This window comes from Sabethes cyaneus, chromosome 3, assembly GCF_943734655.1.
Source record: "Sabethes cyaneus chromosome 3, idSabCyanKW18_F2, whole genome shotgun sequence".
NCBI lineage: Eukaryota > Metazoa > Arthropoda > Insecta > Diptera > Culicidae > Sabethes > Sabethes cyaneus.
In genome coordinates, this window is record NC_071355.1 from 147,800,401 (window position 1) to 147,814,836 (window position 14,436).

The following is a 14,436-nucleotide window of genomic DNA, read 5'->3' on the forward strand; positions in this document are numbered from 1 at the left end:
CTGGCGCTAGCATAACGCTTACAGTCCATATATACTAGCGCCAGAGGAGCCAAAGGTTGTCAGTATGCAAATCAAAAGAATCATTTAGTTGGGAATATAGTGGTGGTGACGCTAGCATATTAGGTGACTTTAATTTGAAATTTTTCCAAGAATTCCCGAAAAATTTGTTCCTGAATGGATGTCTGTTCTCTGTGGTAAAACCTCAACGTACAACGTAAGTATGAATAGTAAAAATAATCAATTACATTTTAATTATAAAGTTTGCTGTTTCAGCAAAGACAGAGAAACGCTGTCCCGCAGCGAACGACATATCAGAAGGTCAACGATGCTTTTGCTCTTGTCCCTACGAGTTTCGACCTTTGGATTGATAACACAGGTCTGCAAAAATAAATATTTTTTCAGATACATGAGATATTTTAGGTGAACTATATGTTTTTTGGGGTGCTGAATCCAAAATTACAGATTTTTTGCAAATTATGCTTCTTATATGGAAAAGTCACAAATTACATGGAAAAAATATTATCACAGATTCGTAATAAAAAACCTAAACATCATCTATTTTTATTATTTATGTAAATTTTTACTTAATAAATACAGAAAAAATGCTATTGGACTGAAATATTTTATCTTCACTATTTTTTTCTCTTCAACACAGGGTTACTGTACTCAAGTGCGCTCACTTACACACATTCAACTGCAGTGCCTCACAGAAGTAAAATCTATAAAAAATATGTATGAGGCATTTGTAGAGCTGAATGTAATCTACAGTTTTGTTGAAAAGAGCAGTGTATTATTTTTTCCATTTATAATAGAAACGGCCTTTAAACCATGTTATATAAATAGAACGTTTGTTTGTGCTAAGGATAAAGTTGCAACACTATTACTGTGTAAATATAAAAAATAATGGATTACTCAGTTCCGAAAGATTGTAGATTGTATTCAGCTCTATAAATGTTTCATACATGACTTTAACCGAATTTTTTTTCTATAAAGCAATACAATCGACTGAGCGCAAGTGGGTGTATTTGAGCGCTTTAAAATAATATTCTCCATAGTTTCTCCATCATATATGGTTTTCTTCCAAAACATGAAAGGGTTTACATTAATAAGTACAATTCTGATGTAAAAATTAATTTTTTAGCGTAAACTACAGCCAAGATATTTCTGCTGCTTTATGTCTAAAACCCACTTTTAAGATTATTCAACAAGTATTGCATGAAAACGTGACGTGATGGACAATTTTTATTATTTTTTCTGAATTCAGTGGACAAAAATCTATAAGGATCAGTTGAAAAACCAGTTGACCTGTGTAATTGCAAGAGTTGCAGTAAGGCTTTTTCGGTAATCGAATCGCACGGAATGCAGCGATCGATGCGGCATAATTTAATTTAATGTATTTAATTTAATAATATAATGTTACAATAGTAAAACTAATGCTTTTCTTGTTTGAACTTCTAAAGAACATTTTAATGCATATAAAAGGTATATACAATTTGCCTATAGACGTTAAGGTTTAATCCATAATTTTCATTTGAATTAGATACATAGCTTTTACATAGCCACCATAGCCACCAATAATGAGTGTTAAAAGCTTACAAATAGTTTTTATTTGCTAGAAGAAATGAATTTTATTTCTTTTTGAAGATAAATGTTATTAGCGAGAACACATGATTTTTATGTTGAATGTTATTTGTCAGATCAAATTGCAAAACTTTATGTAGTTTCACACATAAAGAGTATACGGAAATTCGCATCAGGTTTGACAGAATGTCATTCACTAACTATGTGTGAACGACACGAAAAAAAATATAGATTTCCGGTGAAACAAACTGAATTTTGCCTAAATCTGTCTCCCGTTACCTTTGTACATCGCTCGGCTGTTTGACATAGCCGATCGCTCGCTTGTAAGTAAGTGGTCGTTTGCTTGCAAGATCTTGTGAGTCAAAAATGAAACGCCCGTGTCACGTCAGTTCGTCAGTGCTTCAAATTCGCCTGATGGATGGAAAAATATGATGCATTGGACAAAACTACTTTTAAAACGTAATGATGGGCCTGTTTTTTGTCAATATCACCATCCTATGAGAGTTCTTAGTGCGTTGCTTCCTGAAATCCAAACAAAAGAATGGGAAATCAGGTGCATTCGAAATCACTTAAAAGAATAAATATTTAAAAACTTTTTCTGTTAAAATTGAGCTAAGACAGAGCAGTTGAAAAGGGTACTCGAGAGTTCTCTGCTGTTTTATTAATTTTGCCGGTTTTTACGTGGTTCGCTGCTAGTTCTTTTCATTAACTAGAATTAAAATGATCTGATATGGTTGTATTTGTATTGACGTTGATTCACCAATGACGTAGTGGCAGGTGCCCCGGTGCCACAACAGCTCCCCCCAGTGACTCTTGCACAGGTTACTGTAGACTAGAGTTCACGCTTCGTATTTCTGGCACCGCAAACTTTGTCACCGGCCTTTCAAATAGACTACTTGCGTATGTTCCAAAACCACCTGTCTTTAATTGATCTTCCTTTGCTGTGTACAGTAAATACAGTAATTCAGCTTTTTTCTTTTCAATGCGAGTGCGAGTGCTTTCGAGTGCTAGTTTTACTCGCTCGCGGCGTAGCAGTTGTTCCTCTCTACGCTGGCGAGATCGTATTTCCCGGTGACGCCGTTGCTCTTCACGCAACTTGCGTTCCTGCTCTCGAAGCCTTTGCCTCTCACGCTTTTCGTTGTCTCCACTTCCACTATCGTCCCTCCGCAACTGTTCTCTCTGACATCGATTACCTACCATCACCGCCGTAATCTCAAAATTTTCCCGGGTTCGCTTATCTTCACTCGACTCCGGAAGTAAATCTGCAGTAAGGTCTGTAAAAGCATGATGACCTATATATGACGGCAAACACTTATTCCAGATTTGTGGACCATAAATGGTCCAGCCAAGCTTTGTTCTCACAGCTATCGGTTCTCCTGGTTTACCCACTCGTGATTCTAACGGGGCAAACAGATGAAGATGCTTAAGTCCAATAAGGATTTTTGGAGGTTCCATTGCATAGTCCAACACCGGTAGGTTTTGAAGGTGTTTGTACTGCATGGCCACGTCAGTGTAGCATAGATTTTGTTCCGGAAGCTTCAATTCCTTAACCGTATGCACGTTTTGGATTTTGAACCTATTTTTGGAACCGTGCGCTGAAATTGTCAGATGGAGCTGTTGCGAATCTCTTTCAAGCCTCGACATACCAGCTGTCCAACTAACGCGCAGAGGTTGATTAAATCCTTCGACTTTCAGTTGATCGGCTAACGAGCTTTCGACCAACGTATATGACGACCCTTCGTCCAAAAACGCTAACGTATTGATTGATCGATTTCCGTTATACAGTGTAACTGCTGCAATTCGAAACATGACACGCTCATCACGGGTTTGACTGTGGATATTGCACTCCGTTGTTACAGCATGAGATTGATGTAATAATGTATTATGATGCTGTCCACAACCTGCTGCCTTACATACAATGTTCAATTTACATTCCGCATCTCCGTGGTCATTCAAACAGACCTGACAAAGTTCCCACTCATTGACAACAGCAAGTCGATCGATAGGATTGAGCTTTCGAAAATCGGCACAGTTCCGAATTCGGTGATCCGTTCTATCACACATGGGACATGGTATACGTCGTTGCTGTAATTCACTATCTTCTGCATCGGATACTGCACTGTAACTCTGCACGTACCCTTCGCGATTATTCCTGAACTTTTTACTCAAGCGATTCTCTAGCATTGTGGACGGAACTTCGTGGAACATTGTCACTTCACTCGCGTCTCTCACAATCTCTGAAAGGAAGTCGGCTAATGTACGCAGTGTCACGTGTTTTTCCTGTCGTTTATGGCGTACCCATTCCATTTTGGTACTGGCTGGAAGTTTTTCTACTAATTCCTGAATCAGCATCGGGTTTACTAAGTGATCCTTCAGATTTGTCGCTTCCAAATGATCTACTAATTGCTGCACGATCGTTCCAAAGGTGATATAGGTGTTTAACCGTTCAGCTTTAGGCGGCTCCGCTTTCCGTACCTTCATTAACAGCGTGTACAGGAGTTGCTCTGGTCGGCCATACAACATGCGCAGGGACTCAATTATTTGCGGCACTGCTTCCGGCAAAAGCAATCGACTACGCACGGATTCCAAGGCTTGGCCCTTTAAGCACTCTTGTAACCGTGCCAAATTCTCAACATTAGAGAAACCGCACGCTTCATTTGTCGTCTCGAAGCTCGATATAAACATCGGCCAGTCCTCCGAACGTCCAGTGAAGACCGGCAGCTTTTTAGCAAGAAACTGTCTAGCTGATAACTGCGCTTTAGTCGGCCCTTTTTGAAGCCTTTGCACTGACTGCGATCCTTTAGATGTACCGCAATCCGATTCTGAGGTAGAATCATCACCTATGACTGTCAAATGGTCCTCAGTCTTTCGGTTATTTTCGACCAATGGATTTTTTCTGGCTCTCATTGGCGTTGAGTGCTTACTATACGTACCACGGTAATCTTTCGGTTGTCTCTCTGTCTCCATATCAGCTCCTTTTTCAGAACTTCCTGCACATAGCGCTTTAACCTCTGAACTGCTTTTCTTTCGCTGTAGCTGCAGCTGTTGCAGTTTTCCTTCAAGTTCACTACGCATCGCTTGTTGTTCCTTGAAGAAAGCCTCTTCCTCTGCAATCGCCTTCTGTAATTGCTCTTTCTCCATGTCCAGCTCCATCTGTCGTTTCTCCCGCTCAAGCGCTAGTTTCTGCTCAGCTAGTTCTCGTTGTATCTCCAACCGTCGGCGATGTACAATCTTCTCGAGCTCCATCTTCTTCAGCTGCATCCTTCGAACTTCTTCTATTTTCTCTAACTCTCGTTCTAAGTCGACGAGTTCTGACGAAAAAATTATATCTTCCGGGGTTGAGCCAGATAATACCTTCGAATCATCAGCATGCTTCTTTTCGCGGCCGAATTCACCTCTTGCTTCTACTGTCTTTGCCTCACATTCCTTACAATGCCAAGAAACGTCTTTCACATCAGCGGAGACTCCCACGCATTTAAAGTGGAACCATTGAGAGCAGTTGTCACATCCCACCATACCAACGTCAGCATGATCCGGTTCGTTGCATACCATACAATTGCACCCGGTTACCTCCGTTTCATTCAAGTTATCTCCAGGATTATTCATTTTTAAGTTTGTTCGGGTCGTGGGCGAACTAAATTTTTAGAGCAGCCTTTTTTTTTGCAGCTTAAAACTAAAATAAATTTTATTTAATATTTTCTAATAGTTAAAGATACATTTTCTTACATGAATAGTTTTTCACGATCTATCTTCTATTGGACACGCCGCGTCACGCTCCGCTGATCATCAACCTTCGTTACAAATATTAATTTCACATAGATAATCAACTAAATCGTTATTTTAGAATCGTACTTACGTCTTGCCGAAAGGGCCAAGTGATTCCACTAAATTTAAAATCAATTCAATTTAAATGGCAATCTTAGAACCGATCTGCAGGTTACCGGTTGGTTGATTTTGCTGCACAGAATTTGTCTATTTACTAACGATTTGGTATTTATTTCACTCTACTCACTTTTCTTCCGTTATACTTGTGAATCCGCTCCCTAGCACTACCCCAGCGGAGACAGTATTAGCCTAATGCTATTTTTATTTTAATTTCACTTTCAACTTTTACTTTCAATTTTTCATTATACTAATTTTGTTTTGTTTACCTCACTAGAACCACGGTGTTAGTTTTTGTTGTCTAGGTCACAGTCATTTCCCTATATGATTGTATTTGTATTGACGTTGATTCACCAATGACGTAGTGGCAGGTGCCCCGGTGCCACAACAACAATTTTCGAGCTCAATATCAGTTGGTGATCTGCAGAAAAAGAAACCCATAATTGTGTAAAACTTGGAAGATCATGGCAGGATTACGAGTCACTTTTATTTTTCTTCGAATGTTCATAAACCTGAAATAAAACATGTGTTTCTCTCTTAGAGAATACAAATTATATCCTTGTTTTGATACGAACATAATTTTTGAGATATGATTCTTGTTCTGTGAGACGTGAAATGTTTCGTAAGAGTTTTGTAAGTGTTGAGTTTTCTCCGCGATTAATTTTAGAAGCAACTCAGTCTTCCATTAGGGATTATAAGAGACAATCAGAATGAATGTTATAACAAGATACATATAACAAAACTTTTTGAAGTACCTGTCGCTCCTTCTTGATGTCTTCATGCGGTTTTATTTTGGGTTTTTGAAGATAAGGAAATTAATCTCAATTTGATCGGTACAAAACGGGCAAACTATGTCACGCATAACCGGAAGCATCTTAGATAAGAATTTTTTCATAATTGTGACGCACAGCGCATTATCTTAAATATAAGTTATCAGACCTTTTTTATCTCTCCCCTTTCTTTTATCGTTCTTAACATGATAATCAAATCAAAACTGTAGTATTGACAAATGAATGTAAATGCAACATGTTTGGTAGACCCTTGTGTCGGAAAAATAAAGTTCCTGTTTGCAAGAAAAACAATTCTAAAAATCTAGAAATTCGCATTTAACAGCTCAGCATCCCTACCGTCACACGAGGGTGCTCCATACATCATTGCTCGTCGTATGCGGCTCAAAGCAATCACACCTATGCGAATGGCTGACTGCCTGTTGAATTTCGTTGCGATGCGGTAATACTCATAGGTCACGAGGATAGTCGCTTTTGTCTTTCGGACGCTCACATGGTCAGCAGCCAGCAGCGCGAACGAGTTGGAGTCGTCCTTGTTTTCCGTTTAACCAGGTGAATCTTCTTTCCCTATCTGATAGCAGTGCCGTTGCCGTGTTCCACGCATCGAACTGCGCTCCTGATGAATTACACAAATTTTAGTCACAATTTCGTTCAAAAGTTTTTAGCGGTTTTCATCAAAGTTATTGTAATTTTCTACTGCATGTGTTGTGTCACGCGTTTGTTTGTCTGACAGTTCGAAACCGTTAAATTATTTTATGTTGCGGAGCAAATGCGCAGATATCGTCTGGTTTCAACCCTAGAGACGGTTGCGCGCGAGTTGATTGTATTTCACGGGGAAATATGTCTTCTTTTTGTTGTTGCAGAAAATACGGCGCATGTGATTCAACAGGGAAACAGACCGGCCAGCAGGTGAGGCGCTATGGCTGCGAACTTGCGCCGTAGCGATGTTTCCTAACCGGTTATGGGCGAACCATGAGAATGAACAAGTTGATAACTACAGTAACGCTAGGGGTGACACAATTAAAATAAAATTTAATTTTAAAGAATTTTTTATTAATTATACTACATATTTTCATGATTTCGCAGTTCTTGTTCTACCAAAAACCAATCCAATTTCTATATTCACGCATAAAGCAAGTGCAACAAGTCATATTTGAACAACCCTAATAGTAACTTGTATGGTGTAGGTACATTTTGCTGCTAACCCACCGCTATCTTCTCTGTACTGAAGCGTTCCACACAGGACAGGATGCTTTTCACTGGTCTGCCGCCCTGGTCAATTCGTGCAGTCGGCGTTGAAATAACCTAAATAACGCGCATCAGGCGGGTCACGATGACTCTCATCGGATCCAGATGTAGGTTGGACCGACACAGCGAGCGCGTGCGTTCGTCCGCTATGAGATGAACCCGACAGGCGTAATCCTCAAACATCGCTGACGGGTGACGGACGGTCGGACGGTTTCACTGCTAGCGATTGAGTATAGCACTGCGAGTTGAACTCAACCAGATACAGTCACTGCACGGCAATATGTTGTCGTCGAATTGCCACAGACTTGAAATATCATCACAACTGTACGGCATTCTCGCGACACAAAGTGAGATGCAAAACGATTTCGAGTCGCCTCGTAACGAACCAAACTTGAAAAGCTAAATATTTTTCAACCAAGGCAACACATCCTACCAGGGTAGCAAAACACCGCACAGGTGCGTCGATGTTTCGAGACAATCGCAGTCAGCTACCAGTTTGAAGCAACGAGTTCGAAATATTATGGCGCAACGAAAGCGTTTTCTGTCATCATCGGAACCTACTGTGGGCAATCCGATATATTGCCGGAGCAGTCCGAAACTGGCCGGCCACTGAATGATTTCAGCCGGAATTACTGCCGAGATTCTAGTAATTTGGAAGCAAATTTTGTTCGATTGAAAATTTCTTCCGAAAAATTTCAATCCTTGTACCAGGGTAGCAGGCCATGGGGAGGAGAACGATGAAATTTGTTTCAGTGCCAGCAGGAAAACCGATTCATGCATCAGTGTTCTTCGATGGTTTCTGACCAAATCGCAACTGTAAAATGCAGAAGAAACATTTCTACCATTTTGCTGCAAGTAGTCCGTCATGTGTTACACTCCAAATAATTTTCACGTCGAAATTACGGGAAAAGTTATGTGAATATTTTCCATCCAATTTTTTCGGTACTGTTTACGTGAATTTCACATAGTTTGCATTAGTACGTGGTGCATTTACGTGTGCATTTACGTGGTAATCAGATAGATGTTATTGTATTTTCCAATAATGTTCAAGTGAAAGTCACGTGTCTCCCTGTAGAGAAATTTACGTGATTTTTCACGTGGAAAGGACGTGTGGATTATTTTGCGTGTAGGGTTAGAATTTTTTGTGCTTTCATGTATAGGTAGTTGTTAGACAAAGTTCAAGTAGATATGGTAAAGATAATAGAACCTCTTTTTTGAGATAAAAGTACAATCATTTCTAAAAAAATCCTTTTGAGAAATATAACTTGTACACTTATTTTACGTTGAGGTACAAACGTACAGCCACAAATAAAGTGGTTTGCGGTACAACCGTGTACATAGTATGTATTTATAAAACGATAAAAAAGTATCTAAGTTATTGTTGGGTTATTCCATTTCAAGCGTACACACTAGTTGCATTCGACCATCAGCGATGTCAACCAAAATTGGCATAATTGTTCATTCCGACCCCACAACCAATTTCCCAAGGTTTATGCCCATTGATCAATCCCCCTAGCTGTAGCATTTTTTTTTTACAGATTTTCAAAAAAAGTCATTTTTCGGGTTTAAATATTCATGAAACAGTTTGATTTAAAGATATGCCAATATATTTAATCTATGGGTTTTGGCTGCGCAATTGATGTTATCAGTTTTTATCTAATTTGTCAATATCATACATCTTTTTGCAATTCAGAACGAAAAATGCGAGTATCTCAAAACAACTCAACTATATAGAAAATACAACAAATGAACGAAATTCACAAATTAAAAATGGACGAAATTCAGAAATGATTTGCCAGCTGATAGCATTAGTGGTCATATGAAAATTTTCCGGCGAATCCTGTGGTGCCACCCCTTCCCTATTTGTCATCTGAAAGTATCATGCTTTGCGAACTTTCCCCTATTTTTAAGAATATTTGAACTTATTGGGCTATCACCAAGCGAGATTTTGAAAAAAACAACAGAAGTTCGTCGAATCGAAGAAGATTGTTTCATGTTTTATTTTCTCAAAATCTCGCCTGGTGTAGTCCAATAAGTTTAAATATTGCTAAAACTAGGGTAAAATTAGCTAAATTTGATACTTTCCGATGAGGGGTACCACGCGATTATTAGTTATTGACGGATTTCACGCCAACTCGTCTATGGAGTTGGCTGCACCCACTCAGAATGCAATGAAACTTTGTGTGTGTAAGGAGTTCATTTAAATAAGCAACTTTGCATACACTCAAAAAAATCAGCACGTCAAGTTTACGTGAAAACAAAGGTAATTCTCATCCATCACAGTTTTCATGTAACATTCACGTGAATTGTTGATAACTCGCACTCATACCAAACAGTTTACGTGCAATCCCGGTAAATTTTATCAATTTTCCCATTAACTAGTACATGAAGTTCACGTAAGTTGCTGTACAGAATTTTACATGATTTTTCACGTGGATGCGACGTGTCGATTTTTTTGAGTGTACTTTTAGTTTTTCCAAAATTGGTCTAGACTAGCTTTTGGAAAGGGCGCATTTTTTTCGCTTTTTTATAAAAAATATAATTCGAAAACTATAGGACCAACAAAAAAATTATCTATGGGTGACTTTTACAAAATATTCTGAATTTTCATAAAAAAAATACTAAAATGTTTAAAAATTAATTTCTTCACTTTTACAGTGCATTTTAAAAATTAAAAATCGATTTCCCAAAAACACCGTCTCAGAAACTGATGAAATTTTTTTTTGGAGATAAATAATCACGTGACCTACAAATCTTCCATAGATCGCAAGATAGTCAAACTGAAGAGAAAAAAGTTTCCTAACAAAAACCTAAGCTAACCCGGGAAAAAAGATATTTCAGTCTTTCCAAAACTATAGCACCTACAAAAAAATGATGTATGAGTGACTTTTCGAAAATATTATCAATTTCAATAGAAAATATTATCAATTTCAATGAAAAAACAGAAATTATTTTCTACACTGGAATAATACCATTTCAAAAATTGAAACTCGATTTCCCAAAAAACGCTAACTCAGAAATTCATGAAATTTTATCTACAGATAGATAATTATGTGACCTACAATTCATCCATACATTGCAAAATGGTCATATTTACGAGAAAAGTTTTTCTTCTTTAGCATTGCTAAATTTATAGGAAGCTTTGCGTAGCGCGAAGACTGCACCAGGCGATGCTAGCGTTTTCTGCAACTATTAGGGGTGTCATTGAAACGATGTATCGTTATAAAATTTGTTCGAAGTATTATGTCTGTTAGTGATCATAGCATGCATTGGATTTGTAGATTTAAATCGTGCCGTTTTGAGCCTTGAGGCATAAAGATTCAAAGCAAACCACTAGAAAACATCACATCCCAGGAAACAATTTGGAGTCATAAATAAACATGCGTATTGAACAAGTGGTTACCACAAGTGTTGAAAGCTGAACAACATTTGTGTTGCAATTTGCAAAGCTTGCTGGTTAAAAGTTGCATACATCAAACGGATGAATCGTAGCCTGACTATTATTTATAGTGAACCGACTGTACGCTATCTTGGAACACGAATGAGAAATTTTCGGAGAAATCGGCAACCACTAATACCTTACCCTCACGAAGATTATTACGTACACTTTTAAGGTGATACGGTACTGAATCCCAACATGGCCGAAGAAATGGCGTCCTTGTGAGGATATAGGATGTCCGACCATGTTGGATTCAGTACCGTTTCACCTTAAAGAACTCCGCTTGTTTTTTTTGAAACGTAGTCATGTACGCAAGTTCATCAGGGATTGTATCAAACAACGTTTCCCCAAAAATTTCGACCTCCAAAACATAACAATCCACGCAAAATCTCTCTTGCTGAGACCAATATTTGTATTGGGTTTGCTTGATATCGGTATCATCAAAATATGACCAAACAAGATCTTTCAAAGGGCTTAGATCACCACATGCGGACCTTTTGCACGAATTTAGGAAACTTGTCTCTGTTGGTGGATTGCACAGGCATCGTTTCAGCATATCTCTGTAAGGTTTCAAACACTTTAATCCCATCAATCTCCATTTGATCCAAGCGGGCTCCTACGAATTTCAGTCTGAAATTTTCAGAAATTGCACACACGCACACCGTGTGTGGAACTTTTCTTTATACAGGGCATATATTTCGTTCAGATTCACCAAAACTAAACACTTCTGCTTTAAAACACGAGTGATCAGCATTTTGCAGTTTGCTTTACGCAAGCGAATGGTATTGTTGCACCGTTGACATTGTGTCACCTCTGCTGCTGGTCATCTCGCATGGTTAAAGGCACGAAAAACTGGGAATTGCTTGTTTCAAAACGCTTTATCTCGAGATCGGCTAAGAATACCTCGGGGTGATAAGTGTTTATTAAGAAAAAAAGTCCGAGGGACACGATGGTGTTGAAATTTTCGAGATCAAATTGTCTTCATTGAAAGAAAAATGCAAATTTAGTTTTCAAATCGAAAATAACAATATTTGGCAGCACTGTTGCTAAAAACTGATATCTTTTTCGGATTCCTTGGAAAATTCTGCATTTAATAATGCAGAAGAAAGTTTTTTTTTCTAAACTTAATATTTTCGGAGATATAAGCAAAAGAATTTGGCCAAAATGGGGCTATTCATTAAAAAGAGGGGGACTCCCATTAATCAAGAGGGGGTCCAATCGGCGCCAAACTTGGGATTTGTGCTTTTTCGTCCAAAACGAACAATCTGACCGAATTTGGTTAATATCCGAGAAGGTCGACTACACGTTTGTACTTTTTCTCAGTACCCTTATTGAACAAATATAAAAATAAATATAAATAAATAAATATTCATCTTAGCTAAAATTGGCATGCTTTCATTTAGTAATATAACGATATTATAATTTATTACCAACAGATTATATTTCAATATGCATATTGGATCAGTTTCTGATATATTTCATCTTTACGTTGGAGTTCACACTTCATTCTCCAGATCGAAAAGTAAAGCATATTGCGATTACTGCAGTCTGCCTGCTCAACTCCTGCCAGCTTGGTAAGGAAGCACCAAATCAGCAAAATGACGGGCTTTACTCGTATTTGACAGACAAGAAACGCCTCTGTTTTTTTTTATTTCAATCTTGCGGGACGGCTTGCACCAACCAATCCAGTTCGATCGTTCATATTCGCTTTTGAGCAAAGCTGCTTCCCCACATTTTGTATCACTCGCCCTCACTGTACATGTAGATGTAGAGTAGTATCAAACACGTGTTCGTACCGACCGCCGTTTAAATTCGAACGGATACATCGCATCGCACTGCATCGACCGAGCGAACGACGAGAACGACAACGTGGTTAGTGGGTTCGAACGACCTGCTGGCAGGCATGCTCTCCTAGTAAAATAGAGGGAAGCAAAAACTCTTTGGCGGGGCTGAATAAGCTTTGCGACCAAACGGCGGCTCTGTTTGCACGCCGTTAAAAGGAAATTGAAAATCGGATTCACCACCCGAGTCGGCAGATGCCGAATCTCTCCTCCACTAGCAGGGGTTTTGGGTGGTATTCAACTCGAACAATTCATTGCTGCTAGAAGCTGTCTGGTCTGGTGACTGATTTGACAAACAATTCTGATAACATTGAGGTATCGAAACTGTAAATCTATTAAAAACAAATGCAAATTGAGCTTGGCCGCACTGTCAAACCTAAAACGCAAACTTGAATCTGCCTTAGCCACCCGCAAAATAAAGCGGGGAAGGAGAACCCCTCTGTATTGCGATATATTGTATACCAAAACCTCCTCCCGTTAGAGGAGAAACGCTGCAGCACTGGCACTGCTTCCCATCGCGCTATCAAATGGCGACACGGTGGCCACGCGATCTGGCCCGGCTGCCATGAATTCGACTACCACCATTAGGTCGGGCGGCGATGGCGTCGTCACGTGCCGTAATCCGTTCCGTAGCCGCCGACAACCGTGTCCACATGTTGCGCGAGTGGTGCTACCACACAAAGCCAAAATGGTCGTCCCAATCGGAAAGGGTTGACAGCGTGTTTCACTACACGGACGGCACGATGCACATTTCGTACCAGGGCAGCAGACTTCGCAGCAGGTGTTGACGTCATGTTTGTATATTATACCGACAGGTTGGCTGTCAGGGATCATCGCGCGTCGCCATTCGACACGATGGTGGCCGAAGCACGCGCAAACAGAAGATGGAGAGCAAGATGACGGTAGCCGTAATCGAACGTACGTGATTCAAGGAGGGGATAGAAGTGCAGTTTCAACAGTGAGCACTTTGCTTGGTCGGCTCGCAGGTGGGAGTGGTCATTGATCAAAGACGGATTGGAAAATATTCAAAACAATATGAGAAATTTTATTTTTATTTGCCTAGCAAAGGAAACTAGGTTTTCCTTTTGATTGTATTACTTATTTATATTTTTTTATTTGCACATATGTTATTTTTCCTACATTGTTCAAACGGAGATTTATTTGACCGCAAACGGTTGTACAAAAGATAACAATTTTGTTAAGCAACACTATTTTATTTTGGAGAGCTAATTTTATTTTGGTGCGATATCTATCGCGACCGAATTCCAACTGCTACTGCTCTCGTAAAATTTTGACGATATCGATCGTCATGCGATCGTGCTAATTACTCGCGGGCTCTTCTAGCTGGTAAGAACAGATTAGACTAATCTCAAGTTTTTAGTCTTGACCTTGAAATGCGGTCATACATATATATTAATATTTTTTGAAACGATGGTTCTACAATTGATGAAGGGACGGTAGGGAAAGAAATGAAAATTTTTGGTGAAGGTGGGGAAGAGCGGAAAGGAAGGGGGGGGGGGGTATTGGTAGCTATGCTTGACAAGTAGTCATTTTGACTCCTACCTTTTGTCCAATACTGGAAGGTGCATGAGTCGAACCAAGCTGTAATCTGAGATTACAACCGGATTCGAACCCACAACACCCGCCAGGGCATGTG

General features: G+C 39.3%; 1 protein-coding gene across 1 annotated transcript; it reads right to left on the reverse strand.

The window, feature by feature from the left end:
- Positions 1 to 252: 252 nt before the first annotated feature.
- LOC128740249 (uncharacterized) lies at positions 253 to 5,187 on the reverse strand. Its single transcript, XM_053835783.1, has 2 exons — positions 2,599 to 5,187; positions 253 to 378 (listed from the first exon to the last, which is right to left on the reverse strand). The coding sequence occupies exons 1-2, from the start codon at positions 5,185 to 5,187 to the stop codon at positions 253 to 255; spliced, it is 2,715 nt and encodes a 904-aa protein (XP_053691758.1).
- Between the last annotated feature and the right edge of the window lie 9,249 nt (positions 5,188 to 14,436).